Source organism: Vigna umbellata, chromosome 3 (genome assembly GCF_029865625.1).
Source record: "Vigna umbellata cultivar VRB3 chromosome 3, Vumbellata_1.0, whole genome shotgun sequence".
NCBI classification, from domain to species: domain Eukaryota; kingdom Viridiplantae; phylum Streptophyta; class Magnoliopsida; order Fabales; family Fabaceae; genus Vigna; species Vigna umbellata.
The window spans coordinates 33,400,669-33,411,562 of record NC_142167.1 but is presented as its reverse complement, the minus strand read 5'-3'; the positions used below and the strand labels follow the sequence as shown (position 1 = coordinate 33,411,562).

Below are 10,894 nucleotides of genomic sequence, written 5' to 3'. Positions count from 1 at the left end.
GATCAAGATTAAACTTAAGAATCCGTTAAGGACGAACGACTGCAATTTCTATTACCAAATACCGAACGCTCAAGATCACGTAAATATCAATTTAGGGACGAACGCCTAAAATTACTAATTCCTGTATACAGTTGGGACGAACGTCTAATATATCACTGCAAACGAACGAACGCTCGTTAACACAAAACCGAACGCTCATGCTATTTTGGCCGACCACTAATTGGTCGAGCCATTTGGACGAACGTCCAATTTGGCTCACCAAATTGGACGAACGCGCGATCTGCAGAATTCTGCAGAATCGCACCAGATTTCCGGAGAGAAACCAGAAACCCCATTTTCATCCCCTTCTTCCCAGATTTGCTTCAACAACAATATTCTACCATCACTCATACAGATTCATACACAACAAAGTCACTCTAAGTACGAAATTTGTTCATCAACGACACTATATTATAGATTTCAGTACACACATACATGGTTCATAAAATCCAGAAAAAAGGATCTAGCTCCCCTTACCTCTTGAAGACCTCCTTGAATCTTGAATCTCTCTCCCAAGGTCTCCTTGAAATTCCAGAGCTCTCCTCTCACTCTTCAGATTTTTGCAGCAAAACTCCAATTCTTCTTTTCCCGAAATTGCAGCAAGCCTCTCCCTTCTCCAGATGCAGCATCCAACCCCTTCAATCCACGATTTCTACCTTTAAGAAGGAAGAAATGGTGCTCCCCATAGCCACTCCTCAGTGCTATGCCCACCAACAAAGGAGATGATGGTGTCTTTGGTGGCTGGAGCACTTTCAAAGTGGGAAGACCCCACCATCCACCAGCTGCTGTTGCCACTTGAAGCGCCCCCCACCACTACACGAACGTGCAGCCAGCCGCCCACTTCCATCGTGCAGCCGCCCCCTTCCACTTCCAGGAACGTGCCTCCCTTCCCCACCACTTCTCTGTTAGGTAGCCGCCCCTCCCACTTTCAAAAGAAAGTGGGACGTGCGGTCTTTACATTCTCCCCAACAACAAAAATTTTCGTCCTCGAAAATTAGGCTTTATCAGAACAAGTGTGGGTAGGTTTCTCTCATCTCGTCCTCTAACTCCCAGGTAGAGTCGCCCGTTCCACTGTTCCAGATAACTTTGACAAGTCTGACAGTTCTTCCTCTAAGTTGTTTGTTTTGACTCTCCTCAATCTTTATTGGTTGCACTTCAATTGACAAATCTTCTCTGACTTGCACATCGTCAACTTCAAGCACATGAGAAGGATCAGACATGTATTTTCTCAGTTGAGATACATGGAACACTGGATGCAAGTTTGCCAACCGAGGTGGCATGGTTATCTCATAAGCTACGGGTCCTACACGTCGTAGAATCTGGTAAGGACCAAGATATCTAGGAGATAGTTTCCTAGCACGAATGGCTCTTCCTACACCGGTAGTAGGAGTCACTCGTAGGAACACATGATCCCCAACTGCAAATTCTAACGGCTTGCGCCTCCGATCAGCATAGGACTTCTGTCTATTCTGAGACGCCCGCATCCTTTCTTGTATAAGCTTCACCTTCTCTGTAGTCTGCTGAACTATTTCTGGTCCCGTCAAAACTGCTTCTCCATCCTGAAACCAACAAAGAGGTGTTCTACAGCGCCTCCCATACAACGCTTCAAACGGTGCCATGCCGATACTAGTCTGATAGCTGTTGTTGTAAGTGAACTCAACTAGTGGCAATATCTCATCCCATACCCCTAGGTGATCCAAAATGCAAGTCCGCAACAAATCTTCAAGCGATTGGATTGTCCGCTCAGACTGTCCATCCGTTTGGGGATGATAAGCCGAGCTCATCTGAAGTCTGCTTCCCATCTCACTCTGAAGAGTTTGCCAAAACCTGGATGTGAACCTTGGGTCTCTATCTGATACAATACTCGAAGGTACCCCATGTAACCTCACTATTTCCTTAACATACAGTTGCGCCAACTTCGCCATAGACATCCTCAAATCGATCGCCAAGAAGTGGGCACTCTTGGTCAATCGGTCCACTATTACCCATATTGCATCATGTCTTCGAACAGTGCGTGGCAAATGGGTAACAAAGTCCATAGCGATGCTATCCCATTTCCATTCTGGAATTTCCAATGGCTGCAACAAACCTCCTGGTCTCTGATGCTCTATTTTAGCTTTCTGACAAGTTAAACAAGAGACAACAAACTGAGCTACATCTCTTTTCATACCGGACCACCAAAAAGACTCCTTGAGGTCTTGATACATTTTAGTCATGCCAGGATGCATGCTAAAACGGCTTTTATGACCTTCCTCAAGGATTAACCTCTTCATTTCTGAATTGCTAGGGATACAGACTCTGCCTTTGAACCTTAAGATACCATCAGCCCCCAAGGCAAAATCCTTTCCCTGCTCAGTCCCAATCAAACTGGATGACGTTTGGAGCTCAACATCCTTCGACTGCTCTTCTTTAACACGCTTCAACAAGTCATTGGACACCACCAAATTACTGCATCTGATGCTGTCAGCTTCAAATTCTACCTGCAACCTCAAATCTCTGAAGCTTTCTACCAACTCTAACTCTCTGACCATTAAGGCTGAAATATGCACTGACTTCCTGCTCAATGCATCTGCCACCACATTAGCCTTCCCAGGGTGATAAAGGAGATCAAATTCAAAATCTTTAAGAAACTCCATCCATCGCCTTTGCCTCATATTAAGCTCCTTCTGATCAAAGAGGTATTTCAGGCTCTTATGATCACTGAACACCTGAAATTGCGCGCCATACAGATAGTGTCTCCAAATCTTCAAAGCAAATACCACAGGTGCCAACTCCAAGTCATGAGTGGGATAATTCTTCTCATGAACCTTGAGTTGTCTTGATGCATATGCCACTACCTTCTTCTCCTGCATCAGTACGCACCCTAATCCCTGATGAGAGGCATCACAAAAAACCTCAAAAGGTTTATCTGTGTCAGGGATAACCAAAACTGGTGCACTAGTCAATCTGTTCTTTAGCTCTTGGAAGCTAGTCTCACAACAGTCTGTCCAAACAAAAGGTTGATCCTTCCTAGTCAGTTTTGTTAACGGCGCCACAATCCGGGAAAAGCTCTCAATAAAACGACGATAGTAGCCCGCTAGACCCACAAAGCTCCTGATTTCTGTAACAGTCTTAGGTCTCTCCCACTGAAGTACTGCTTGCACCTTAGCGGGATCGACAGCAATTCCTCCAGCTGAAATCACATGCCCAAGAAAAGGAACCTCTTCCATCCAAAACTCACACTTGGATAGCTTGGCATACAATCTTCTTTCCCTCAGCACTTCAAGCACTGCCCTAAGGTGATCTTCATGTTCTTCCCGAGTTTTAGAATAGACAAGTGTCGCAACCGGAATCGCGACGGGACAACGATCCGAAAAAGAAAACGCAGGGGTTTGAAAAAAAGATTTTTTGGGAGTCGCCACCATAGTTTATTCTGGAAAACTACGGAAAAACCATAAAATGATAAGGCATAGTCTGCGAAAATGAGATTCTAAATTCGGGAGTCGGTTACGTGTAGGGAAGGTATTAGCACCCTACAACGCCTGCCCTAGGGCAGTACCTTTAACTAAATATGCGAATGTGATGTGGTTTTCAAAATGTTTAACTATCCCCTAAAATAAAAATTCTAAAGAAACAAAATATTTTTTAGTTTTTTGTGCTCGACAAAGATTGACCTTGCTCCTACGTATTCTCATTCAGAATGAGAAATCAGGGTTACGTAGTTCTTGTAGAAAACTGCTTGAAAATTTGTTTGCAAATTGTTTGAAAGATTTGTTTGATTGATTATGGATAAATTTGGATTTTTGGGGAAATGAACCTGACAAGGACTAGCCTTGCTCCTACGTATCTCCACTTTTGATGGAGAATCAAGGATCACGTAGTTCTGGCCAGAAAGATTGTTTGTTGTTTGAAAATGTGGATGTTTTTGGTTTTTGAAGATTTTATATTTTTTTGGTATTTTTTGATGTAATATTTAAATTTTTGCGTAATGAGCACTAGGCTGATGCGTACGATCGCACGAGCACTCACACGGCTTTTTTCTCTTATTGTTTGCGTAATGAGCACTAGGCTGATGCGTACGATCGCACGAGCACTCACACGGCTTTGTTTGTTTTATTTTATTTTTTGTTTATATTTTTTATGAACAAACCCAACAAAATATAAGATGCAATATACAAGAGTGGAGTTATAACACAAAGGGCTACATAAAGAAATAAAAATTTAAGAACAAAGCGAGAGAAACAAACCAACAAGAATAGGGGGTGCAGAGATAAAAACCCGGAGTGCAGAGAGTAGATTTGAAGCTCCTTTGTCTGTCAGGGGTGTAAAAATGAAAACAGAAGGGCATCCTGAAACGTGTGTCAGATCCAATTCCCCTTTCCTTTTTTTTTTTTTTTTTTATTTTGTTTGCACATAATGGGCTTAAGCCCAAAAAACGGGGTGTGAAACATGAAACCGTGGGTGCAGATAAAGTTATTTTTTTTTGTTTAAGGGTTTGGATGGGTCTGAGTCCAGGGAATGGATGCGGGGGTGCGCGGATGAGAAAACAGGGGGTGCGTGAAGGAGGAAAATGTTTTAGTATCATTATTTTTTTTTTATTTATTAGAGAGAGTTGGGTCGGAAAGAAATAAAAAAGAAGAGGCCCAAGGCCTTTCCATTCTTCAGCCAACATTCCTTGGGGTCTCCTTCGTTCCACAATCTCAACTCAAAACAGAGACCTAGAGTCTTCTTCCAAAGTAGCCAACGGAGGTATCTCCACCCCGTCACGCACGCGCGCCACTGTCTCAGCCAGAGGTCTGGATAAAATGATGATGATTGAAGGATGTGTGGTGGCCGTGAGGTCTGGATAAAATGATGATGGGTGTTGGCCCTGTTGACAGAGAATGGAGGAGGATTGAGTGTTGTGTGATGCGGAGATGATTCTGTGGAGTGAATGGGATAGGAGTATGTGTGGTGAATCCTGGTTTGGTGTTTGGCCGTGGAGTTGGGAGTGAAAAGGAAATGGTTTGCTGTGGTTACGGCTGAGAGGAGCCAGTGCCCCCCAAGGCTGTGGTGATGAGGTGTTGTGATGGCTGTGAGGATGAAGAATGAGATGAAGATGGAGATGGTAACGGGTGAGGGGCTCAGAGGGAGCCAATGCCCCTCGGCCCTCTTCCCCCTCCCTTTCCTCGTGTGAATTATGTAGGCTTCAGCACAGTAAGAGATGAGAGTGTCGGTAGCTATGATTGGAGGATGAGGAGTGTCGGTAGCTGCGATTGGAGGATGCAGAAATTATTGGGTTGGTGGAATAGTTGGAAGCATAATTGGATGGTTGGTGAAGTGGGAGAAGGTAGAAGTGGACCGTTGGCAGATTGTGGGAATCATTACTGGGGCCGGAGGGGAGACACGAGAGAGTGATCAGGACGATCGGTCAGGACGAGCGTTCAGGACGAACGGTATACGGCGGAGTGACCTGGACGAGCGGTAGAAGAGGAAAATGGGGTAAGGACGAACGATAGAATGACGAACGACCATGTAAAAAAATTATTACTGTTTGGGCGAACGCTAAAACAGGACCGAACGTTCACGAACGTTCAACAATAAACACTTTAAAACCGAACGTTCTACAACATCAAGACCGAACGTTCAACCACATTAAGACCGAACGTCCAATAGCAAGTAAACATGACCGAACGTTCACTAACAAATAGACCGAACGTTCAACCACAGACCGAATAGCTGAACAATTTAGGACGAGCGACCGAACGTCTTTGGGGTCGAATGGTTCGAGGCCGAGCGGCCGAACGCAATTGAGGTCGAACGTCCGTGAGGCTGAAAGTGTGGACACGTGAGACCAGTAAAGGACGAGCGTCTTGATATTGTCAACAACGAACGGTTACGCATGGTGGAGGACGAATGGTCGCTCAGAGTAGCGGACGAACGGTTGTGCAGAGTAGAAGACGAACGGTCGCTCAGAGAAGAGGACGAACGGCTCAGTCGCACAGCAAAAGGCCGAACGCTCTGTTCTTTTTTTTTATTTTATTATTTTGTTTTATTTTATTATTCATTATTTTTCATTTTTTTTATTTTTTATTTTACACTCATGATGAAAATAAAATACAGCAAACCTATTAGTCCATCCGGACGAAATTGGGTGTTGACAACAAGTATGTCATCTATAAACACCACCACGAACTTGTCCAAGAAGGGTCTGAAAATTCGATTCATATAGTCCATGAATATGGCTGGAGCATTAGTCACACCAAAAGGCATAACCACATACTCATAGTGGCCATACCTGGATCTGAATGCTGTCTTCTGCACATCATCGTCTTTCACCAAAATTTGATGGTAACCCGACCTCAAATCAATCTTGGAGAATACCGTAGCCCCGTGTAATTGATCCATCAGATCATCAATCCTTGGCAAGGGATACTTGTTCTTGATCGTCAACTTATTCAGCTGTCGATAGTCAACGCACAACCTCGAGCTACCATCCTTCTTCTTTACTAGTAATACTGGCGCACCCCACGGCGAAGCACTCGGCTGGATAAACTTTTTCTCTAATAACTCTTCAATCTGCTTCTTCAACTCAACCAGCTCAGCTGGAGCCATCCGATAAGGGGCTATGGATACTGGTCCTGCTCCTGAGACCAGATCAATAGAGAACTCTACTTCTCGCGGAGGAGGTAAACCAGGAACTTCTTCAGGGAAAACATCCATGAAATCATTCACAACCAGAAGGTCTACACTCTGGTTCACAAGCGCTGAAGAATTTAAACTAGGAGTCCCGTCCTTATGGAACATGATTAGGAAACAGCTGGCACCCTCGAAGATGTCCTTCCTCAATACACCGAGCGATAATGACATGTCTTCATCTTCTTCGGGAAATATTAGCTTCTTACCACCGCAATCTAAAAGAATACGATTGGCTGCTAACCAATCCATTCCCAAAATTACCTCTAACTCCTGTAGAGGTAAGCAAATAAGGTTCACTCTGAACCTGCGGCCCTCTACCTCAATAGGACACCTAGAGCACACATTAGATGTCCTGCCTAACCCAGCTGCTGGTGTAGACACCACCAGATCACACGGAAGCTCTCTGACAACTAAACCAAGCCTCTCCACACAAGCTTTAGACACAAACGAATGTGTCGCCCCCGAATCAAACAACGTCACACACGAAGCTCCAAATAACAAACAACTGCTGACAATTAAATTACCTGCGCTGGCTGCCTTAGTTCCGGTCAACGCATAGACTCTCCCTGCTGCCTGAGGTCTATGCCCACCCCTCTGAATAGATCTGCCAGCCTGGCTTGGCTGTGGTCCTACCCTCCTAGTAGTAAGACAGTCTCTGGCATAGTGTCCTTCTTGCCGGCAGATATTACACCTCCTATACCCTTCTAACTGAGGGCAGGAATTCTGGAAGTGTGGTCCACCACACCTGAAGCATCTAACGGAACTGGCAAAACTGGATTGCCCCGATGACCGAGAGGAAGAACCCCTGGATCTGGAGGAAGAAGGTCTAGAGAAAGGGGTCCTTCTAGAAATGGAGCCTCCCCGGGATATCGCAGGTCCACCAACCCTAAGTGGTTGGCTCTGTTGTTTCTGAGGCCCTTCTGGTTCTCCCTTAGTCTTTTCCATATCACGGGCCATCTCTACCAAAGCAGAGAATTCTCTAATGCGCAATCCCTTCACTAGTAACTTTATATCCTTTCTCAAGCCATTCTCAAACTTTCGACACTGCCATTCTTCATTTATTGACATGGTGTAGAAGCGAAGCAGGTGTTTAAAACTATCTGCATACTTCGATACTGATTTGTTGCCCTGAGCCAACTCAAGAAACTCTATCTCCTTAGCAAACCTGACACTGTCTGGGAAGTATTCAGTGTAGAATTTAGTTCTGAACAACTCCCAAGTGATAGCAGTCCCGTTCCTCTCCAAGATCGTCTTCACACTGTTCCACCAATGTCCAGCTTCACCTGTCAGCAAGTATTGGGTGTAGGCTAGCTTCTTCTCATCAGGACATCCCTTGGCTTCGAATATCCTCTCCATGTCCCCGAACCAGTGATCAACTTCATCAGGGTTGCACTTGCCAGTAAATCTTGCTGGGCGATGTTGCAGAAAGCTCTCCAAGCTCCACTCTTGCGCAGGAATAACAACGGAAGAAACACTTGGAGGAGTCCTAGCATTAGTCATCATTTCCATGAACTCCCTCTGAGTGTTCTCGGAAGACACTCTTGCGTTCTCTGCCGATATCCTTGCGGCTTCAAGATTTTGTAATGCAAAGGTATTCTGTTGAACCAACGCAGCATTCTGCTGTTGCAACGTTTGGAGTACCGCATTCAGCATCTGATTAGAGTCAAGTTGATCGACTCGCGGAGGAGAACGATGAGGAGACGTAGGTGCCATCTTCTGTCCACACAGAGAGAAAGACCATTAGCTTGACTCAAACTAATACAACTTCCTATACGAGGTTAGAGTACGCAATCACAAACGAAGCACACTCACAACCTACAGGTTTCTAAGGAAGGAACTGCTCTGATACCATTAATGTAACGTCCCAAAAATATACATCATGCATATATAATAAAGACGTCATCATACATAATATAAGAAAGCAGTCAAGAGTAATTTAAGGATTACAGTCATCCTTAGAATAGTGCGGAATTGACAACAAGAGTATTTAGAATTTCTCCATGAAAATCACAGAGAATTTAAAACTTAAAATACACACGAGTTATTCCAAACATTAAGAATTATGAAATAAGACTAGCTAATCTAGGCTGCAGCACTGTCGTCTTCATCAAGAGCTGCTTCCAAAGTATTCTCCTCGCCATCTGCTCCCATCCAAGTGGATGATTGTAAGACCCGTAAATTTTGGGAATGGTGGGGACATGGTGGGCACCACTTTTTCATTTATTGGGCTGCATTATTGAAGGGGCAGGGAGGAAGCTGAGAAAAGTGGGTGTCTTCATTTTGGCATGGGAGAGGGAGCGAGAAAGCAGCCAGAGGAAGGGAGCCTTCCTTCCTCCATTTCCAGCCGTCCAAAGAACACCATGGGAAGCTGTACCAACTTCGGAAGGGCTGAGAGGAGGAGCTGGGATGGGCATCTGGTGAGAATGGAGTCCTTGCAGTAAGATCTGGGAGAGGAAGTGAAGAATTGTGGAGGATGCAAAGAGATCTTGATCTGCACGTCTGGAGGAAGATGGATCACAAATTTTACAAAGAAAGTCTTCAAGAGGTAAGGGGAGCTAGATCTTTTGTTTGATTGATTTTATATGCTTTGTATGATGCAAATATGGGAAGAAGGGGATGAAAATTTGAGGTTGTTCTTGGTTTCTGGGTTTTCTGGAAAACTTGCAGAAATTCTGAAGAAACGCCGTTCGTCCAATTTGATTTCAAATTGGACGTTCGTCCAAAATAGCTAACGTTGCTGAACGTTCGTCCAAGTGAAATTGGACGTTCGTCCAAATTGTTCGGTGGTCGTGAGCGTTCGTCCTAAACTTAGTATTTTAGTGGGACGTTCTTGAACGTTCGGCCTTGGTCTCAAGACGAACGTCCATAGGTTGTAAGTATAGCGTTCGGCCTTGATTATTTTCGCATTCGGTCTTTATTGAGTAAAGTGATTTTAGAACGTTCGTACAATGGGCTTTGAGCGTTCGTTGTTAAATTGTTATGCATAGGTTTCAATCTTGAGCGTTCGTTGGTAAATTGGTAACTGTAGCGTTCGGCTTAATTCGGTATAATCAGGCTTGAATCTTAAAACGTCCGCTGTGTTGAAATAGTGATCATAGGCGTTCGTCCTTCAAATGATGTCCGTCCTGATGTTGAACGATAGGTATTGGTTTAAGTCAGATTTTGAACGTTCGGCCTGATATTTGGAGATAACGTTCGTCCAGTTTATTTGGTGACGTTCGGTCAAATGGTGTTCGGCCATTTACTTGTAAATGGCGTTCGTTCGTTTTGGTGAATAAGTAATTTTAGACGTTCGTTCTTATCTTGGTAGTTCAGGAAGCGAGCGTTCGATCTGGATAATAATTATTTTAAGTTAGTGATCGTTCATAACGAACGTTCGGTTTTGATGACGTTATGTTCAGATAGAATTCTCCATAAGCAGCGTTCGTCCAAGATAGTTTTGTGAGCGTTCGTCCAAGATAGTTTTGTGAGCGTTCGTCCTTGGTTTTGTTAGCGTTCGTCCTTGGTTTTGTGAGCGTTCGTCCTTGGTTTGTGAGCGTTCGGCCTGTTGATCTCATAGCGTTCGGCCAAATAGTGTTGAATCCAATATGACGTTCGGTTTTAGCGTTCGGCCTAATTGTGTTCAGGCGTTCGGTGTTAGCGTTCGGTCAGTTTTTGTTAGCGTTCGTCCAATTGGCATAGTGGCGTTCGGCTTATAACGCTCGGTGGAATAGTGTTCGTCCATCCAATGGTCTGCAAATGGTAACGGGTTCTAAGTTCCTTTGCTCTTGGATTGAATTATGTGTACCAATGTTTGGAATATATGCTGTAACGTGAAATATGTGAAAATATGTGAATGTATGAGATATGTTGGATTTGTTGTGATAATATGGTAGTATATGGTTATTCATGGCTTGGGTTAAGGTTCAAAGTAACAGTATGATTCATGGACGTAATTCCATGATCCTCAAGGAGAGGATACATGGTGGTGTTTTGGGGTTGTATAGAATGATTACATGGTAGCTCAGTTTTGGGGGTCATCCTGAAACTCCAATGGTCTTTCTTCTCATGTAGAGAGGATTGAACATGTGGTGAGGAGTAGCAGGAGGTCCTAGTCTTGGATGCTTCCATATGATCCAAGGTGAGTGATAACGGATTAACCTCGTGATTGTGGCCGGGCGGGAGTGCCCAAAGTTCCACCGGGCGGTAGTGCCCAAAG

At 44.4% G+C, this 10,894-nt stretch overlaps 1 protein-coding gene across 1 annotated transcript; it reads right to left on the bottom strand.

Moving 5' to 3' along the window:
- Nucleotides 1-6,169: 6,169 nt before the first annotated feature.
- LOC148202296 (uncharacterized) lies at nt 6,170-8,409 on the bottom strand. The gene is made up of 3 exons (XM_088109584.1): nt 6,482-8,409; nt 6,296-6,418; nt 6,170-6,242 (listed from the first exon to the last, which is right to left on the bottom strand). Exons 1-3 carry the CDS (start codon nt 8,407-8,409, stop codon nt 6,170-6,172), a joined length of 2,124 nt encoding a protein of 707 aa, XP_087965710.1.
- Between the last annotated feature and the right edge of the window lie 2,485 nt (nt 8,410-10,894).

What these genes read in the sequence shown, in the direction of transcription:
- LOC148202296 (XM_088109584.1), bottom strand. Translation starts at nt 8,409, where the DNA reads ATGGCACCTACGTCTCCTCATCGTTCTCCTCCGCGAGTCGATCAACTT. An exon ending in AAGAAGGATGGTAGCTCGAG is followed by an intron (nt 6,419 to 6,481) that starts GTTGTGCGTTGA and finishes TCCCTTGCCAAG; the next exon opens with GATTGATGATCTGATGGATC. An exon ending in AAGACAGCATTCAGATCCAG is followed by an intron (nt 6,243 to 6,295) that starts GTATGGCCACTA and finishes CTAATGCTCCAG; the next exon opens with CCATATTCATGGACTATATG.